General features: G+C 41.0%; 1 protein-coding gene across 2 annotated transcripts in view; it reads left to right on the top strand.

Annotated features, from left to right (window-relative positions):
* The window catches only part of rad54b (RAD54 homolog B), a 72,856-nt gene that overhangs the window by 47,005 nt on the left and 3,437 nt on the right, over positions 1–22,414 (top strand). The window contains exons 14-15 of one of the 2 annotated variants that reach the window (XM_084336261.1): positions 10,088–10,154; positions 21,424–21,621. In XM_084336261.1, the coding sequence (XP_084192387.1) occupies positions 10,088–10,154; positions 21,424–21,621 (265 nt within the window). The remainder of the gene's footprint in view (positions 1–10,087; positions 10,155–21,423; positions 21,622–22,414) is intronic. The other variant, XR_014620780.1, reaches the window with a different exon arrangement.

Below are 22,414 nucleotides of genomic sequence, written 5' to 3' on the forward strand. Positions count from 1 at the left end.
TTGTGTATCTCTTCTACAGTATCTGTGAGAGTTTCTATCTATCTCCATCTAGGAGTTGTATTTACTCTGCCAGAGGACCTAACGTTCTAAGAGGCTACGTGTTAGTAGTTGGGCCTGCATTGCGACGAGATCCGTGTTGCATCACTGTTGATCACTGTGCTGCATTAAAATCATAACATTTTAGAGAGGGTACGAGCGTCTGTAAACAAACTGAAACAGCAACTAACCGTGACCCATCCTGCACAGAGATCCAGGCTTTTTTTTTTTTTTTTTTTTTTTTTTAACAGCAGATCTGAATCTAAGTAATGAATGAATGAATGAATTCTTTATTTCGAATGTTTACAAATAAACAATAAACGAATATTTTTCGAAATGTTTACAAATAAAGTTGAGTTACCTGGTAGAGAAAACAGATTCTAGGTTAAATTTGGCTATAAGATTCTAGAACCCTGTTTTTAAACATATTTTTAAACTTAAAAATACTCATGCTGTTTTTAATTTCATCCGATAGATTGTTCCAGAGTTTCACTCCTTTAACTGACACAGACATACTTTTAAGTGTGGTTCGAGCTCTAGGCTGTTTGAAATTGAGTGCTCTTCTTAAATTATACCTCCCCTCTCGTTCTTTAAACAAAATTTGTAAGTTACTTGGCAGTTGATAACTTCTAGCTTTAAAAACTATCTCTGCTGTTTTAAGGTCAACTAAGTCAAGGAACTTTAATGCCCTTAGATAAAAAAAAACAGTGTGTTTGTAGAATGGAGATAACTAACATTGTTCACAACCCTTATTGCCTTTTTCTGTAAGATAATAATAGGATTCAGATTAGTTTTGTATGTGTTTCCCCAAGTTTCTATACAGTAAGTTAGATATGGTAATAAAAGAGTACAATAAATGGTGTATAATGATCTCAAATGTAATGTGTCTGGTTTTCTTAAGATACGCGTTTTTTTCTTTACATAGTTAATATGAGTTTCCAGCTGAGGTTTTGGTCTATCGCGACACGAAAAGTATATTAATTTACTCTTTCAAGATGAACATTATCTATGCATATCTCTACTCGAGTATCCGGATGTATTTTGTTATTACCAAACAAAATAAATTTAGACTTACTTATATTTAAGGAGAGTTTGTTAGTATCAACTTAAGCCAACATTTCAGCCTCCCCAGTTCACATGTAAATTACTGACCTAGAGATGAGATAAGATAAGATATTCCTTTATTGTTCCCCTTGGGGAAATTCTGGCGTCATAGCAGCATGGGGATGGGGGGAGGTATAGGTATGGGCAGGGTAATAGTAGAAATACGTAAATATAGGCAATACATTTATCTGAATATAAAAATATGAGAAAAATAAACTGTAAATAAAGGTGCAGATGAGGGTCTGTAATGCCCTATCGGTTATATTACATGTTACAATAAATATGGCAATACAGAATTTGAATCTGAATGTATACTATGAGTAAAGAGTAAAAGTAAACAGTATACACAAGGTACCTTAACATCCAACAGATTCATTAGACACAGTGTTTCCCATTAATTACCTAGACTGTGGTGGGCCGCCACAGTCTAATTGGTCCCGCCACAGTTTTCTTTTTTATATATTTTTTTTTTTAATTATTTTTTAAACATAACAACAAATTAGACACACAAGCATTAACAGTAAACATCCAATGAAATCGACATTTGAATCATTATAAATGTAGTTTACGAGATATATACCTAATACTTGCTATCTAATACCATACAAACATATGCTCCTGCTCGCTCACCCCCCCCGGACCCCCACTTGGATAATCCATCCATTTTCATTCGTTTCTAACCAGGCACTACACTTCATATGCTAGCTTTTATTCTCTCCACCACTTCTAACCACATTGCAATGTTGGTTTCACTGACACCTAAAATTCTTGCTGTAGATATTTCTAGATAAATCACATCGAGATAGGTAAGAACCCATACCTTCCGGCAATTTTTTCCGGTTGAATCCATCGTGATGCTATCAGCTTTTTAGCAGCTGTGAGACCGGATAAAACTAGTCTCTTTAGCTGTATAGGGGCTGCAAACTGAAATACATCATTCAACAGCAATACAGAGGGATGTACAGGTATGTTCAGAAATAAGAATACTGATAATTGCTGGGACACTTCTTTCCAGAATATCTTAACCGGTGGGCAATCCCAATACATGTGCATAAATGTACCCTCATCCCCATTTGTACATAAGGAACATAGGGGGTCTTGTTTAAGTCCCATTCTGTTCAATCTTATAGGAGTCAGGTATGTCCTATGAATATAATTAAGATTAATTTGTTGATGGTCCGGGTTACGTGACGCAATTCGAACGTTTGCCCAGATTTCTTGCCAATCAAAATCTATTTCCAAGTCTGGTATATCCCTCCTCCAGACTGAGTCTAGGGGGAGGATTCCATACGAAGACGTTAGTAAGTGATGATAAAAATCAGATACGAAGCCTCTCGATGTCTCTCTTTCATAGAAGAATTTGTGATATCTGTGGTGCTCAATTGGTATCCTTAATGGGACTCCATGAGCCTTCAAACAATCCAATAACTGTGCGTAAAAATAATATGTGGAACTGGTGAGGTTACATTTTTTATGTATATCTTGATAGCTACAAAAACCCCGTTTGTTGAAAACATCTCCCAATGTGTGTATGCCCTGCTTTTCCCATTTGGGGTATCTTATAGGTCGTTTTCCAATCAGGAGTGCATTGTTATTGAATAGGGGAGTATGGCTATGCCATTTATGTTGGTTAGAATATTTCTTTTGTGTTTCACGCCATATCCGGATCACATGTGTAATAAGGGGGCCAAATTTCAATTTGCATTGATTAATTGATAATATGGTGTATACTATGTCCTGCAGTCTATGTGGTGCTACTATACTTTCTTCTAAGTTTCTCCAGGATACAGATGCCAAACCTCTGTCGGCTTTGTTTCTCTGTGCGGTGGATCTTTTTATTCGTGGAGGTTTGTTATTCCAAAAAAATGTATATGCGGTGGAGTGTAATTTTTTCCAGTAACCATCAGGAGGGGGTAACGGTAACATTGAGCTAATGAAGTTGATTCTAGGTAAAACATCCATCTTAACTATTGATACTCGTGCCTGTACTGAGTTTTTAAGTTTGGACTACCTGTCAAAGTCATATTTGATCTTATCTTGGAATTTTGTGTAATTGTACTTCACCGTTTGACTTATAGTAGGGAATACCTCAATTCCTAAACATCTGAAGTGTTTAACCATTGGTATTCTGGAAGGAGTATATTCTTTGCAGGGGCATTAAGTGGAAGGAAGGCCGACTTTGGCCAATTTATCCTAAATCCCGATAGATTGCCAAAGTCATCAATCAACTTGAGAAGATGAGGCATTGAGGTGTTAGGGTTTTGCATGAACAATATTACGTCGTCCGCATATAAACTAATATGATGTTGTGTGCCCTTAATTGCGATTGGTTCTATGGATTGGGATTGTCTTATATATTGTGCTAAAGGCTCTAATGATAAAGCGATTAGTCCGGGACTAAGAGGGCAACCCTGTCTGGAAGAGCGCAATACCGGAAAGATTTCGGAGGTGATTATACCTGTTGTAATCATGGCCGATGGGTCTTTGTATAATACTTTAATCATATCAATGAATCCTTTTCCTAACCCCATCCTTTCTAGTACTGCCCATAAATAAGACCATTCCAACCTATCAAAGGCTTTCATCGCATCCAGGGACAGCATCGCTATAGGTGGGGTGTCATCCTTGCTGGCATCTAGCACATGTAATAACCGTCTTATATTATCCGTGATCAAGCGGCCTCTTATGAAGCCAGTCTGATCAGGATGAACTAAAGACGTCATATGCTTTTGAAGTCTGATGGCTAATACCTTGGAATACAGCTTGATATCGGTTCCGAGGAGGCTCAAGGGTCTATAACTACCGCAATCGGTGGGGTCTTTGTCTTTTTTAAGGAGGACTGTTATGAGTGCAATATTGTCGATCTTATGGAAGTTCCCCTCCTTGATTGAGTATAAAATCATATTAAGTAATAGGGGTCCAATTACATCCCAGCATGAGAGGTACATTTCTGGTGGGATACCGTCCCTTCCAGGAGCCTTACCACTTTGCATTTCAGATATGGCCTCCCTAAGTTCATCTAGTGTGATGGGTGTTTCTAACTGTTTAGCGTCATCCTCTGATAGTTTAGGAAGGTTAATTTGATTAAGATATATGTCCATTTTGTTTTGATCGAAGGCCATTTCTGATTTGTACAAGTTGGAGTAAAACTCTTTGAATGTCTCGTTGATTTTTTTAGGGTCTGTAACAAGTCCTTGCTGTGCCTTAATAGTAGGTATATCTGCAAATTTTGCGTTTGCTCGTATCTGCATAGCTAGTAGGTGACTTGGTTTAGAACCATGAAAGTAATACTGTTGTCTTGTGCTACGTATTTGAACTTCAGATTGTTGTTTTAAAATGGCATTCATCTCTTTTTTTAACACATTAATTTGAGATTCCAATCGAAAGAGGAAAATAACGTAGAGTAAAGCATTTCCAGCTCTGCCAGTTTTGAACAACGATTCTTGCGTATTTTGGAGGAAAAGTTCCCGGTAAAATCCTTGATAAATCCCTTTACCGACATCCATAATATTCTGGGGTCCTGTACCGATTGCGCATTCTCCAGCAGGAATACAACAAGAGCTTCTTTGAATTGTGTAATGAATTCCTTGTTTTTCAGCAATATCGAGTTAAATCGCCATCTTGGGGCTCGGGATGACAGTATACCAAATGAACCTTTTAGGAGTAAATAACAGTGATCTGATAGTGCATTGGGTACCATTTCCATGTCATAGTTATCAAATAGTCTAGGGCAGTGGTCACCAACCCGTCGATCTTGATCGACTGTGGTCGATCTTTGAGACTGTCCCTGTAGATATTTCCATGAAAATTTAAAATAAAAAAAAATAAAAAAATAAATAAAATGTTTTAGATCTTACCCTGAGAGTCCACATTACAGTTCTACTTTTGTTTTGATGTGAAAAGTGATGCTGCACTTAGCACTGACTGAGAAAGTACACATACAGTTCTACTTTTGTTTTGATGTGAAAATGATGCTGCACTTAGCACTGACTGCACTTAGCACTGACTGAGAAAGTAAACATTACAGTTCTACTTTTGTTTTGATGTGAAAAGTGATGCTGCACTTAGCACTGACTGAGAAAGTACACATTACAGTTCTACTTTATAAAATGCTAATTGTAAATATGTTTGTCAATGTTAATAATATGAGAGTCCACATTACAGTTCTACTTTTGTTCTGATGTGAAAACTGATGCTGCACTTAGCACTGACTTCACTTAGCACTGACTGAGAAAGTACACATTACAGTTCTACTTTATAAAATGCTAATTGTAAATATGTTTGTCAATGTTAATAATATGAGAAAGTCCACATTACAGTTCTACTTTTGTTTTGATGTGAAAAGTGATGCTGCATAAGATGACTGCACTTAGCACTGACTGAGAAAGTACATAATAGTTCTACTTTGACGTTTTAATGTTGGACCAAAGCATTGCATGTAATTAGAATACAGGCAAATAAAAGTCATTTAGTTTAAAGTAAAATCTTGGCTGTCATTTTCTCTCAACGCTTCAATAGGTAGATCTTGCCTTCACCAAAAAAAAAAAAAGTGATATTGGGCTTAAAAAGGTTGGTGACCACTAGGGGATGCAAAAACATAATCTATTCTGGAAAATGTGTTATGTCTTGCAGATCGACAAGAGTACTTTCGGGTCGTAGGGTTGAGTGATCGCCATAGGTCATTTACACCTGTATTCTTAGACCAATCCTTTAATGCATTAGATGAATTTTTCTGATCATTGGAAAAGGTGGGATAAGATTTATCCATCCCGGGATCCCAAATGGCATTAAAATCCGCGCCAATTATAAATGAGTATTCAGGAAAGTTTAACATTGTTCTGGTAAGTGTAGCGTAGAAGTTAGCCTCGTACAGATTTGGGGCATATGCCACTACCAACACTATTTTCCTGTTCCTGTATACAATTTTAGCTATGGTTATCCGACCATCTGTATCAGACCATACTTCCTGCAATTCAATATTCGGCTTCCGTTTCGCGACTATAGCAACTCCACGGGATCTCGTTCCAAAGGAAGAGTGGCTAATGTTATGATATATGTTGTCCGCTAGCGTTACTTTGTCTTTGTTTTTCATCAGTGTGAGCAGCACACTTTTGCGTTGTTTATTTATTCCCCCAGTATTCCAGATCATTATATTCAAACTAGCCATAATCTATACATGTTGTTGTGTACTTGTTAATGCGTCTGGAGTACGAATTCACAATGGATATATATCCAATTATTGAGGTCCCGTTGAGAGCCGAGCTTAAAAACATACATATATACAAATAATCCCCTAAACCCCCCTCCCTCAAAGAGCCGTACAAGGTTGTGTTCCTTTGACACCCCCTTCGCGTACAACTCCCTCCCTTACACCACCGGTTAGCCCAGAATGAGCCATTTATCCTTAACTTTCCTATGTATACCGTAGGATCTAACATTCTAAATTCTACCATAAGTAGAATGTCAACTGTGGCTTGGCCACTCTCCCGTTAAATAAAAATGAAAAAAATAAAATAAAAATGAAAATAAAATAAAAATTAAAATAAAAAATAAAAATAGGCTTCAAATATCATACCATAATCACTTACATTTTATACGAACTTGTGTAAGTTAAAGCAACCCAAGAATAATAGAGAGGTATTGAACTGAATAGAGAACCTAAAAAAAAAAAAAAAGAGAACATTTACTTAGATCTTGAAAGAGCTTTGCTATGCTTAAACACCTAGAGTATAAAGTGGAGAAGTAGTGGAATTATTTCCAATTAATAAAAATAAGTTTTTAAATGCAGCATTTCCCCTAGCCAGGGGTGGGCGATGTTCCGTTGTGAAGAATGTTATTCCCCCGGAGGTCTTCTGGCTGTATGTCTGGCCACATATTGCTGTTATTCCAGAATGTTCCATGTATCATAGAATGTTTTTAATTTCCAATTATGTCGTTTTTACAGTGCCAGAATGTTCCAGTATGTTCCAGAATGTTGTTAGAAATCCATACTATTAAAATAAGGGACGCTTCATGAATTTACGTGTCATCCTTTCGTCATGCTAATCTTCTCTGTATCGTTCCAATTTTAAGTCCAATATGTCCGCAATAATAAAAGTCCAACGGGGAAAACATTCAATAACTCAGGTCTCTCTGTCCCAAATCAGCGGTTCATTAAAGTTTACTTTATACGATATGGTGTCCATGCCTAACAAAGATTAAAAGACTGTATATAAACTATCCTGCACGTTGTGCTGCCATGTATTTGCCAGCCTCTTCAGGCGAGTTGAGGAAAACCCTTTCTCCATGTTTATCGACGATACGAAGTCTTGCAGGGTACATCAATGTGGGATTGTGTTTCCCCAAATAGAGTTGAGACATCACCGTCTTGTACTTGGCCCGCAAGGCCACCACTTCCCGACAATAATCTTCAAAGAAGTATATTGACACATCCTTGTATTTCAGATTGCCTTTCATCCTGCGCGTCTCCCGAATGATAATTTCTTTTATTCTAACTTGACGTAGGACAACCATAATCACTCTAGGTCTGCCGTTATTGTCGTTGGATCGGGTCCCCAATCTGTAACACTGATCCACCTCAGGTACCATAGGAAGGATAGTTGGTCCCAGGATTTTATGTAATTCTGTCGCAAACGCTTCAGGATGTGTGCAGCTCACCGACTCGTCCAGTCCGACTATACGAATATTCAGCTTACGAGTTTGATATTCCATCTAGAATATTTTAGCTTTTTGTTCTTCATTGTTTCGCTTAAGCTCAGCCGTTATATCGTTGAGATCCGTCTTGTGTTCTTTGTAGTTTCCCTTCATCTCAGCCGTTAACTTATTGTTGATCTCAGCTATGTCTTTGTAGATCAGACCGAAATTATGTTGATGTTCTTCCAAACCAGTTTCCAATGCTACGGTGCGCTTAATATGCGCGTCGGCAGCCACCCTTAGCGCTTCGATATTGCATTCAATAGATTCTTTGATAGCATCTACTTTTTCGGCTATTTCAGTTATTATTTTTTCGGTTATTGTTTTCTCCATTCTTTTCATTTCCCGGATGATATGTTCTGTATCTGCGGAGGTGTTTATAGCGGTTGAGGAGGAGGCCATCTCGTCAATATCCTCTGCTACTCTACGCATGTATCCCGCGACCATAGGCGGGTCCTCTGAACTTGGTTTTGGGTTTTCTTTCTTCGGTGACATCACGAATCTTTCAGTCAATATAGTTAGTTGATAATCTCAGTTGATGTATGCATCAAGTTTTAAACGCATTGGTGGTATATAAATATGTTTTTAAAACGAAAAAAAAAAAAAACGGGTGAGCAGCTCTGTCACATGCGACTACTCCATGGACAGGCTATTCCGGAAGTCGTCCCGCCACAGTTTTATAATGAACCAAATTTTTTTTATTAATAAAAAATTTAAATAAAATTAAAATATAAAGTTTGCTAGTGGTCAGGTGGCGTAGCGGAGATTGTGCTCGTCACCAATGCAAGAGGCTGCGGTCTCGACTCCCGGAGTCAGCATTGCTTGGGGCTTGGGCTGATCGCTATACTAACCCGTTTGGCTGGGTTAGGGGGAGGGCAAGTCATGGGTGGGAATCTGGCGTTGTGGACAGCGACGCCTACAGGTCAGGTCTGGGCGCTTGCTCAGCGGAGGCAGGACTTGATGAAGGCAGCGTGACCTCCCACGCGTTACCCTTCACCAATGAGCGTCCTCGCTGCCAGGTGAAAAAAGAGTCACTGGCTGTCGCCGCGCGTGTCGGAGGAAGCGTGCGGATGACTTCAGGGTTCCCTTGTACCGACCAGTAGGAGAACATGCGCACAACAACCAGGTAGGGGAGGGGGGGAATTGGCACAACGACTAAATTGGGACGGGGAGAAAACAGAGAAAAATCGGAGAGGATTAAAAAAATATATATATATAAAGTTTGCCAATAGGGATGTATCAGTAGTATTGGCAGTAGTAGTAGTCGTAATAGTAATCCAGTATATTTTTTTATTTTCTAAAAAACAAACCAGTTCAACACAGGTAACTACTTTTGCTTCATTTCTTTGATGGCTCAAATGTATGCTCTAGTCGATTTTTTGTTTTGAGCACAAAGTTCATCACATCTAGCCTCTTTATTTTGCTCTCAAAGTGCACCAGATTGATGCATTTAACTTTAAAACTTTAAAAAGTTTGCGGGGGAGGCGGCTAGGTGGTGTAGTGGGCAAGGCGCTCGCCACCAATGCAGGAGACGCTGGGTTCGAGCCCAGCTCTCCGCATTGCTATCAGCTTGGCTGGTCGTTCATACTAACACAATTGGCAGTGTTAGGGGTGGGAAAGCTGATGGGTGGGGATCGGACGTTGTGGACAGCGACTCCTACAGGTCGGTTGGTGCGCCTGCGCAGCAGAATCAGGAAGCGACGGGGGCGGCGTGTTCCTCCCACACAGACCCCCGCCGCTGAGAGATCGCGCTGTGCAGGTGAAAAGATGCGACGGCTGCTTCCTCGAGTACCGGAGGGGACACGTGATGTAAGGCTTCGTCCACATTGCAGCCGGCTTGTGGGAGGCATGGTCTAACAGTGTTCGAGACAGGGGAGGGTAGAATTGGACGATACGAAATTGGGATAGGAGAAAAATAGAAAATGGGAGAAAAAAGTAGATAAAAAGAAATAAGTTTGCGGGGGGCATGCCCCCGGACACCCCTAGAGGGGCCGAGGTTCACCCACCACAGTCTCACAAAATCCTGTGGGAAACACTGGACATATATTAATTAGACAATAATTTGACAATAATTGATTAGATAATTAGATTATACAGGCAGGAGTGTCCATGTCTGGTGTCCTGTCTCACCTGGAGAAACACACACCCGAGCACACACACTTCAACTCACTGCAGTACAGGAATTACCACCAGATGGCAGTGTATACTAGTCTTTCATTCTCCTCTGCCACGATGCTTTGTCTGCTGTGTCCAGGCCATGGCTCGAGTGTGGAGAGATGGACAGAAGAAGACTGTTCACATCTACCGGCTCCTCACTGCAGGTGAGATCGTGTGCACGCCCACACACACACACACCCACACACACACCACACTAAAGTCTGTATAGTTAACTAAAAGTAAAACTGAAACTGGACACGCACATGCACACACCACACCAAAGTCAGTATAGTTAACTAAAAGTAAAACTGAAACTAGACACACACACACACACGCACACACACACACACACACACACACACACACACACACACACACACACACACACACACACACACACACACCATACCAAAGTCAGTATAGTTAACTAAAAGTAAAACTGAAACTAGGCATGGAAAACTCAAATGGATATTTAAAGGACCATACATTTACTATATAAATGTAATGAATTATTATTATTATTATTATTATTATTATTATTATTATTATTATTATTATTATTATTATTATTATTATTATTATTATTATTATTATTATTATCATACCTAATATAATTTAGGTCTGATTTTGACTTCTCACCATCACCGGAGATGGTCCCCGTCTTCAACTAGTTTTGTGTTTGTAGGTGTATTAGGGCGTGTGTGTTTTAACTGTTTCAGCTGCAATCACGGAAAAAGTCGGGTTAACTCGCCATCGCTTGAGCGCCAATCACGAGAAAAGTCGGGTTTTAATCGTTATTTCTTTTACATTTACATTTACATTTAGTCATTTAGCTGACGCTTTTATCCAAAGCGACTTACAAGTTCTGTACGACAAGCCATCAGGAAGGGCACAACTCTATCAGCTGAGCAACAATGTTCATCAAAGTGTTGAGTGCTACAGTGTAGGTTAGTTTATTAGGACAAGTGCATGACAGTACGGTTAGTTAGGGTTAGATTTTTTTTTTTTTTTTTTTTTATTCAGATAATGGTTGAAGAAGTGCGTCTTTAGTCGACGGCGAAAGATTGGACGTGATTCGGCTGTCCTAACTGGGGTGGGTAGTTCATTCCACCATTGTGGGGCAAGGACTGAGAATAGGCGACTTCTCTTTGATGACCCTCCCGGAGCTTGGATAGGAGTAGGTCTGAGGCGGCCAGAAGATGCAGAGCGTAGGGGTCTTGAGGGTGTGTAGTTAGAGACCATTGACCGGAGGTAGGCGGGAGCGGTTCCCTTTGCCGCACGGTATGCTAGGTCGAGGGCCTTGAAGCGGATTCGTGCAGCAATGGGGAGCCAGTGCAGGTCCCTAAGAAGTGGGGTGACATGGGCCGACTTCGGTAGGTTTGAGATCAGGCGGGCCGCTGCGTTCTGAATGAGTTGAAGAGGCTTAGTGGCAGTGGCCGGGAGGCCAGCGAGCAGTGCATTGCAGTAGTCGAGGCGGGAGATGACTGTTGATTGGACGAGGAGTTGGGTGGCTTCTTTTGTCAGGAAGGGGCGTATCCTTCTGACGTTGCTCAGGAGGAATCGGCAGGTTCTGGTCGTCGCTGCGATGTGAGCAGAGAAGTTCAACTGGTCGTCGAGGACAACACCAAGGTTCTTGGCGGTCGGGGACGCAGTCACAGCTGCATTCTCGACTGTGATTGAAAGGTCGGTTAGGGGGGAGGATTTGGCCGGCAGGTGGAGCAATTCTGTTTTGCTTAGGTTCAGTTTGAGGTGGTTGGACGTCATCCAGGCTGAGATGTCGGACAGACAGGCCGAGATCCGCACAGAGACGTGGATATCTGAGGGAGGGAAGGAGAGGAAGAGTTGAGTATCGTCGGCATAACAATGGTAGGAGAAGCCATGAGACGTGATAATGTTACCCAGTGATTTAGTGTAGAGGGAGAAGAGAAGGGGTCCTAAAACCGAGCCCTGGGGGACACCCGTCCGCAGGGGGCGGGTGGCCGACAGGGTCCCTCTCCATGACACTTGGTAGGAGCGGTCATTGAGGTATGATGACAGCCATGTCAGCGCAGAGCCAGCCACTCCCATTCCTGCGAGGGCCGCAAGGAGGATTTATTCGCTATATCCATTCATTTTTCATCCATCCAGCCTGATGTTATCATTGGGAATGGGTCTGAGCTCGCAAAAGGCCAGTACCGCCGCCTAACGCCTTCCGGCCGGTATTGCATATCATTGGAATCCCTCCTGCTTGGGTTGTTCATCGGTCTAAGAAGTCCGGTCCAGGTTTTCCTTTCCGGGCATGACTAACGTTTATAACACATGGACTGGGGAGACTCGAGCACCGTGGATTCATGTGTTTTGGTTGAGAAACGTTGGAAAGACGACCGCGATCAATATTTGGAATGGCGATCAGGAATTGGATTATTATTTTTGCAGTACATCAGATGTGAGGTAAAGACTCTATGTTACCAAGTTAATCCGATGTTTTTTTCCGCAGCGAACACAACGTGTGTGTGTGTGCCTGCCGTTGGCTGCAACCAAAGCACGGAAGGGCAACTCCCCCCCCCCCCCCCCCGCTTCCGTGCGTGTATGATGAAATATAATACAGATAATCTAGCGTTTATTTCAGAACGATTCATAAATCAAGCGACAAATGGCACGATTTCTAAGAAAATACATTGAAGCGCCGTTTGCCTTTTTTTTTTTTTTTTTTTATATAATTTTTTTTAGTGTTTTTTGCTTTTTACTACTGGGCACTCCAGTAGAGAGAGAGAGAGAGGAAGAACGGGAGACAGAGTGGGGGGAAGACATTCGGCAAATGACGCCGGGTCGGGGACTATACTATACTCATATACATATACATACATACATACATACATAACGGAAATGTATGTATGAAAAAATTATCTGTTTTTTGCATGTTGACCGGAAGAAACTCACTGACAATTGACGTGTTTATTAGATCCATAGCTATAATATTTAATATAGTTTTAGCACTCGCAAACACCGGCATTATCCCCATTGAACAGAGCGCTGGCCTTCTTACCACAAGGTAAACAGCGACCTCTAGGCGAGGAATGAGTTAAAGGACGTATGTCTTGCACTGGTCACTTATACGCCAGTATCTTGTCCCAACAATGACAAAAAAGTTGTTTTCTTAACTCATTCCCCGCCAACAACGAGTATACTCGTTATTGGCCGCCAATCGTTGGACGCCAACAACGAGTATACTCGTTATTTGATCGCTATTTCTTTTATTCGCTATTTCCATTCATAATCTATCCAGGAAGGCTGTGTAACCATACCATGAGTCTGAGATCGCAAAAGTCCAATACCGCCGCCTGGTGGTATTTGGCCGATGTTGCACTCCCTTTGAGACTCTGTGTATCTCTCTGTGTGTCGATGAAATTCCTCCAGGTGGACATTTCCAGTAACCTGGATTAAGAGCTTCACCCGATTGCATTGAATAGTTTTCGGGACCCCCGATTCATTATGCTGTGGTGGGTTATGTCGTGGCCCAAATGGACATACGATCTAGCAGATGGCAATCAAATAATTGGAATATTTTTTTTGGAATCTCACCGGCCACAGGTAAGAGCAATTTAACGTCAATTTCAGCTTGATTGTGCATTGTTTTCATAGCCATCGCCCTGATCAGCGTATGCCGTTGTACTAACGAATGCCGTTATTGACAATCAATTAATCAGAAACGACCCCCCCCCCCTTCATGCATTCATGATGGAACATAATATACCGATCATATGCATTTGAATTTTTTATTGTAGCGTGTATAGGGATGAAATGCCAATGGATTAAGTATAATATGCGTTGCGGCCTATTACTAGCCTCCCAGGAATTACCCTAAACCGCTCTAAAACCATACTTATATTCACCACGGTATAAAACGGGAATGTATGGATGGAAAAAATATTCCTTTTTCACATCTTGAACGATAGATACTCGATGTCAAATGGGCCATAGTATTGCATCCATAGCTATAATATATATAGTTATAGCCCTGCAAACAAGGTGAGCGACTCCCATCGTTTACAGCGGTGGCAGTAGCTACTACAGGATAAGGCTAATAGCTGGCAGTCAATGTAAAAGCTAAATAGTATATTTATACTGTAACTATATATAAATATAGTAAATATAAATATTGTATTGTATTATGAATTATGTATTATGATTTAATTATGAGTAGGTATTATTGTATTGTATTATGAATTCATTAGGCGTATATATTGTTGTATTGTATTATGAATTTGATTAGGAGTACTTATTGTTGTTTTAATTGTCTGTATGACATGTGAATGTTGTGAGTGTATAAAGTCTGTAACTGTATTTTATGTGTTATGGACCCCAGGAAGAATAATGGGGATCCAAATAAACTTAAACTTAAATGAGTTAATGGTATTTTAGAGTTTGTAATTTCCTGGATTTTTTTTTAATTTATTTTATGTTGATGAGTCATCCAGCACACAGGGGCGTATACTAATTTTGCGTCCAATGAAATGCTTTCTAGAATGACATTTACACCACATTGTAACTGAGCAGCACTCTGCCTCTTTAACTAAATTGAACAAATGTTCAATGTTAGCTTGCTAGCTAACGTTACTAATGTTGTGTAACGTTGCTAATAATGTTTTTACAGGAAACACATAAATGTGAGGAATCAAATAGAATTCTGCTAGCTGTTTCATTGGGGACTTTAACTGATCTCAGCTTACCTTATTAAATGCCGTTCACGCTTCGTTTGATGTTGAAACTACACTGTGGTAAAATTTTTACTGGTATGGTCCTTTAATGTAAAACAAGCATGAATTTTTGGTCGAAGAATACAGTTGTAAATGATCTATGGCGATCACTCAACCCCACGACCCGGAAGTACTCTTGTCGATCAGCAAGGCATAAAACACTTTCCAGAATAGATTATGTTTTTGCAACCCCCGATACTATTTGATAACTATGACGTGGAGATGGTACCCAATGCATTATCAGATCACTGTTATTTACTCCTAAAAGGATAATTTGGTATACTCTCATCCCGAGCCCCAAGATGGCGATTTAACACGATACTGCTGAATAACAAGGAATTCATTACACAACTCAAAAAAGCTCTTTCAGTATTCCTACTAGAGAATGTGAAATCGGTGCCGGACCCTAGAATATTATGGATGTCGGCAGGGGCGTAGCTGGGGGGGGGTAGCTTAGGATGATTCCAAGGGCCCAGCACTGGGGGGGGGGGTTTACTAGACATCACTCAGGTGTATTATTGATGCTCTCATTGATACTATGTTTGTTTCTGAAGTGTGTGTGTGTGTGTGTGTGTGTGTGTGTGTGTGTGTGTGAGATATATAGAGAGAGAGGGGGGGCTTTGGTAGACTATTGCATTGGTCCATTCATTGAAGATGAACGCAATGCGACATCCTTTACTAGGCTCACCCACCAACAGTGCAGGTGCTGAACTGCTGATCCGAATGTATAGGTAAAACCATAATATGCGTTTTCATCAATAAAAAAATGGCCAAAAAAAATTCCGCTTGCGCGCTAAAGCACGCTCGCATTCACTGGGTGCCTACAAATACATTCTTTCATGGGGCCCAGAATCTGGAGCTACACCCCTGGATGTCGGTAAAGGGAATGATCAAGGATTTCACTGATAGCTTTTCCTCCAAAATACGCAAGAATCGATGCACAAAACTGGCGGAACTGGAAATGCTTTACTCTACGTTATTTACTTCTTTACAATACAACGACTCGGTTCGATTGGAAACTCAAGTTAATGTACTAAAAAAAGAGATTAACGCCATTTATAAACAACAATCTGAAGTACAAATACGTAGCACAAGACAACAGCATTACTCTCAAGGTTCCAAACCAAGTCACCTACTAGCTATGCGATTAAGAGTTAACGCAAAATTTGCAGATATAACTACCATTAAAGCACAACAAGGACTTGTAACAGACACTAAAAAAATAAACGCGACATTCAAAGAGTTCTACTCCAACTTGTATAAATCAGAAACGACCTTCGATCAAATCAAAATGGACACATATCTTAATCAAATTAACCTCTCCAAACTTTCAGAGGATGACGCTAAACAGTTAGAAACACCTATCACACTAGAGGAACTCAGGAAGGCCATATCCGAAATGCAAAGTGGTAGGGCTCCAGGAAGAGACGGTATCCCACCAGAAATGTACCTCTCATGCTGGGACATAATAGGACCCCTATTACTTAATATGATTTTATACTCAGTCAAGGAGGGGAACTTCCATAAGAACGACAATATTGCACTCATAACAGTCCTCCTTAAAAAAGACAAAGACCCCACCGAGTGCGGTAGTTATAGACCCTTAAGCCTCCTTGGAACCGATATCAAACTGTACTCTAAGGTATTAGCCATCAGACTTCAAAAGCATATGACGTCTTTAGTTCATCCGGATCAAACTGGCTTCATAAGAAACCGCTTGATCACTGATAACATAAGACGATTACTACACGTACTAGATGCCAGCAAGGACGACACCACACCTAAGGCGATGCTGTCCCTGGATGCAATGAAAGCTTTTGATAGGTTGGAATGGTCGTATCTATGGGCAGTATTAGAAAGGATGGGGTTAGGAAAAGGATTCATTGATATGATTAAAGTATTATACAAAGACCCATCGGCCATGATTACAACAGGTATAATCACCTCCGAAATCTTTCCGGTATCACGCTCTTCTAGACAGGGTTGCCCTCTTAGTCCCGGACTATTCGATTTATCATTAGAACCTTTAGCACAATATATAAGTCAATCCCAATTCATAGAACCAATCGTAATCAAGGGCACACAACACAAAATTAGTTTATATGCGGACGACGTAATACTGTTCATGCAAAACCCTAACACTGCAATGCCTCATCTTCTCAAGTTGATTGATGACTTTGGCGACCTATCGGGATTTAAGATAAATTGGCCAAAGTCGGCTTTCCTTCCACTTAACGCCCCTGCAAAAAATATACGCCTTCCAGGAGAAATACCAATGGTTAAACACTTTAGATGTTTGGGAGTTGAAGTATTCCCTACCATAAGCCAAACGGTGAAGCACAATTACATAGAAATCCAAAATAAAATAAAATACGACTTTGACAGGTGGTCAAAACTTAAAAACTCAGTACAGGCACGGGTTTCAATAGTTAAGATGGATGTCTTACCTAGAATCAACTTCATCAGCTCAATGCTACCGTTACCCCCTCCAGATGGTTACTGGAAAAAATTACACTCTACCGCATACAAATTTATTTGGAATAACAAACCACCACGTATAAAAAGATCCACCGCACAGAGAAACAAAGCCGACGGAGGTATGGCATTTCCAGATTTTTTCCACTATTTTAAGGCGTACACGTTAAGACCACTGACAACCTGGTTTGATCCCCAAGCATCAGTATCTTAGAGAAATTTAGAAGTAAATATAGTAGCACCACATAGACTGCAGGACATAGTATACACCAAATTATCAATTAAGCAATGTGAACTGAAATTTGGCCCCATTATTACTCATGCGATCCGGATATGGCGTGAAACACAAAAAAAATATTCTAACCCACATAAATGGCATAATCATACTCCCTTATTCAATAACAATGCACTCCTGATTGGAAAACGACCTATAAGATTCCCTAGATGGGAAAAGCAGGGCATACACACATTAGGAGATGTTTTCAACAAACAGGGATTTTGTAGTTATGAGGAAATACGCAAAAAATGTAATCTCACCAGTTCCACATATTACTTTTACGCACAGTTATTGTTATGTTTGAAGGCTCACAGTGTTCCATTAAGGATACCAATTGTACACCACAGATACCACAAATTCTTCTATGAAAGAGAGACATCGAGAGGTTTGGTTTCAGATTTTTATCATCAATTACTAACGTCCTCGTATGAAATCCTCCACCTAGACTCAGTCTGGAGGAGGGATATACCAGACCTGGAAATAGATTTTGATTGGCAAGAAGCCTGGGCAAATGTTCGACTTGCATCAAGGAACCCGGACCATCAACAAATCAATCTTAACTATATTCATAGGACATACTTGACTCCTATAAGACTGAACAGAATGGGTCTTAAACAAGACTCCAAATGCTCCTTATGTACAAATGGGGACGAGGGGACATTTATGCACATGTACTGGGACTGCCCACCAGTTAAGATATTCTGGAAAGAAGTGACCCAGCAATTATCAAATCTCTTAACTCTGAATATACCTGTACACCCCTCTGTATTACTGCTGAATGATGTTTTTGAGTGTGCAGTACCTATACAGCTAAAGAGATTGGTTTTGTCTGGTATCACAGCGGCTAAAAAGCTGATAGCATCACGATGGTTTCAACCGGAAAAAATTTGCCGGAAGGTCTGGATTCTTACATATCTCGAAGTGATTTATCTAGAAATATCTACAGCAAGAATTTTGGGTCTCAATGAATCCAAAATGACAATGTGGTTAGAAGTGGTGGAGAGAATAAAAGCTAGCATATAATGGTAGTGCCTGGTTAGGAGCGAACGATAATGGATGGATTATCCAATGGGGGGTCCGGGGGGGGGGGGGAGCGAGCGAGAGCATGTGTGTAGGGTATTAGATAGCAGGTATTAGGGGTATATCTTGTATAAGACATTTATCTAAATGGTGATTTCATTGGATGTGCACTGTTAATTAATGCTTGTATATCTAATTTTATGTTGTCATGTTTGTTTATGTGTTTGTTTAAAAAAAAAAAAGCATGAATTTGCAATAGTTGTAACAGTTTTTGGGCTAGGCCACTCCCGCCTTTAGCCAATAGGCATGCATGCACACACACACACACACACACACACACACACACACACACACACACACACACACACACACACACACACACACACACACACACACCACATGACCTCCAATGCCAAATTTCAGCCTCCTAGAGCGAAACCTGTGGCCGCTAGTTAGTGGAGACATATTTGTTGACTGACTGACCAACCAAACGACAGAGTGACCTATAGAGCTGCTGGTCGCAACTGAAAACAAAACAAAACTGAAGCTAAAATCAATGTCTGTCCCTAAAACCACCCGAAGAAAAGCATTCCTGATGTGAACTATAACATGAATTCTTCTCAGTGTTGGCCTGTTGAACGTTGACACAGTGGCGAGGTAGAGCTGGAATCGCAGAACAGTTATACTGGCCTACAAAGGCCAAACAAAACGGAGGTCTGGCTATGCAAGATTAGGGCCAGTGTGATCAGTTTCTATGGGAGATTAACATTGGCTAACATAGGCTGTGCTATCGGGTGATAAATCAATTGTCACTGTTGCAGCGGATGTCTAAAATTAACTGAATCCCAGCAAACTACTTTCATTACTTGTTTGCCGACTAGCTAGCTGATATCCTTTACAACTTCTGATAGCCGACAGACTGACAGATGGGCGAATCAGGGTAACAGTTTAGAGATGATGCAATCTATTGGGGAAATAGATTGGCTTTCTGAAATGGTTTGATTATGTTGACAACCAGCAGGATAGTTTCTCAAGGGGCTTTAGTCATATTTACACAATACTCACAGTATTATATTTTGAGAACTTTTACATCAACATGCCTTCTGTTAAACAATGAGATTTTATATCATGATTTTCATTGCAGTGTGTGTGTTTTTCTCTGATTTAGCCTGAAATCCGGGACGCATTTCAGATTAAAGATCAGTTGGTTGGGGCTGGCTTGTCCAAGTGGGGACAAAAGCCCTGTCCCCGATTTGGAAAAGGCTGATTTTTGGGTCAGAGGTTAAAGATGCTGTAAGAAGTGGTATCTTTTTATAAAAATAGCTCTACACTCAAACAGCCATCACTGATATAGAGTGATTGGTCAGTAACATGGGTCTCCCAGTTCCTCCGCTCTGCATTAAACAAAAAATTTATTTCCTGGTAGCCTTTCCCACTTTATCCAATCAGGAGAGAGAACCCTAGATATTTGTACTTTATCCAATCAGGAGAGAGAACCCTAGATATTTGTACTTATTTCCAGGAATCTTGCCAAGTCAAATCTGCTTACTGCACCGGCAGATAATTGTACTTGTTTCAAGGACATATTTGCTTAAAACTAGTTTTTATTTCTTATTTTTGTCAGACCATTTTTGCAGTGTGGAGTTCCCTCTCCTGATTGGATAAAGTGGGAATTGGATTCCAGAACATTTATTTCCTGTTTACTACAGAGCAGGAGGGACTGGGAGACCCATGTTACTGACCAAACACTCTATATCAGTGATGGAGTGTAGAGCTATTTTAACATGTAGACCACTTATTTTAACAAGAAAATACCACTTACAGCACCTTTAACACATCCACCGCCGGAAACGCTTTAAAGCGTTATTGCCCGCCATGCTTTGACCGCCAGATCTCGCTGTACAGCGTTATTGAGATCAATATTTCATTTTTTCGCCATGGCATTCATAATTCATATATAGACCTCCGACGCTGCAGCTGGACCCTATAGGTGACGGCAACGACGGCTCAATACCGCCGCCTGGTGGATGGTCGGGCGAGTTACACTCGGAACAACAGGAAGTGGCCGATGTGCGTCGGTTAAATTCATCCGGCCGTCAGACATTGTTGCAAGGCTCCCGACAGACACAATGTACATAATAGATCGCTTTATAAACTTAATAATCAATATGATTTCGGTGTTTATTGCGACATACAAACCGGAAATGGACCTAGGCGATCGACGTCCTATATTTCACCGCCAGTCTCTTTGACCCCCCCCCCCTTTCCTCCACGCATGATGAAGCATAACGTATACGATCATATACAGTTGAATTTTTTAATATAGCGTGTATAGGGAATAAACGGCAATCGATAATCTATATATGCGTTTAGGCCTATAACTCACGTTTTAGGAATTACTGCAGAAAACGATAAAAACATGCTTATATTCTAGAAGGTATTTTTGTATGAATGAAAATAGTATAACGTTCCTACATCCTGAACGATAGATAATCGATGTTGAATGGGCCATAGTAATGTCAATTTAGCAATACAATTTAAAAAGTTATAGCCCTGCAAAGAAGGTAAACATCTCCATAGGCTTACAGTGGTGGCAGACTAGGTATATTGATGGGTATAACCCAGGGGTCGGCAACCTGCGGCCTCGAGGCCGCATGCGGCTCTTTAGCCAATCAGCTGCGGCTCCCTGGCCCATTTTATTTTGTGGGACGGGGGAAAAGTGGCTCTTTTGTTAGTAAAGGTTGCTGACCCCTGGTATAACCAATGGCAGGGAATGTGTTAAGGTTATAGTTGGGTTCAGTCAAATCTGGGGTTAGGCCTGTAGTTGTTATGGTTACGGTTTGTGTTAAGGGAATGAATGTCAGTCAATGCAATGACCCCCGAAGTGGCCCAAGTAAACGAGCGTGTCCGTCTCCGTGTCTCCAGGTACCATCGAGGAGCGTATCTTCCAGAGGCAGGTGTCCAAACAGGGCCTCTCTGGAACGGTGGTGGACCTGGGGAAAAGGGCGGAACACACCAGCTTCTCCACCAATGATCTGCGAGATCTTTTCAGCCTGACGGACACGGCGTCTCTCACTCACGACCTGCTGGACTGCAGTTGCAGCATGGATGGATCAGCCAATGGTACACACACACACACACACACACACACACACACACACACACATACACACACACACACACACACACACACACACACACACACACACACACAGGCACACACACACACAGACGCACACATACACACACACACACAGGCAGTGGTGCAGTGGCAAATTGACAGTAGGTCAAACGCTCCACGCGCGCGCGCATGCACAGTTTTTTTTGGCACAGATTTTTTTTTTTTTTTTGTCTTGAAATAGAGAAGCTGAAAAAGGTAGCAGCGTATGAAACTTTTGTATCACAAACAGTACTGTATTTGCAAATCTGGTATATGTCATAAATGTATAGATGTAGCAGTACTGTATCTGTATGTCGTGTATGTCATATATGTTATGATGAATTGAAAATGGGGGACCCTGATGTAAACAAGACGAAAGTCTTTCTCTGGTCTGCATCCCCTTAACAATTGTATGTATTTAGCTGTACTAGTCTGTACCCATTCTGCAATCTGTTAATAAAGTTTTCAATCAATCAATCAATCAATCAATCAATCCCGCAGTGCAATACTCCAATTCAGCCATTGGGTGGGACGGTCATGTGACCCAAATCAGCCAATGGAAGCGAGGGTCCTTAAAGTGTGGGTCCTTAAAGTGTTGCGGTCCTGAGAGTGTTGGTGCTCTTGTCCTGCAGCTGGATACTATTGCCTCACAGCGCGGCCGTCAGCGCGCGGCCCAGAGAGCGCCGCTGGCTCTGCGGCTCTGCAGCTGCATGCTTCTCCGGGAGTCCGGTTGGATAATGCCATGTAAAAAGTCGC

This window comes from Notolepis coatsorum, assembly GCF_963971535.1.
Source record: "Notolepis coatsorum genome assembly, chromosome: 19".
Classification (NCBI taxonomy): domain Eukaryota; kingdom Metazoa; phylum Chordata; class Actinopteri; order Aulopiformes; family Paralepididae; genus Notolepis; species Notolepis coatsorum.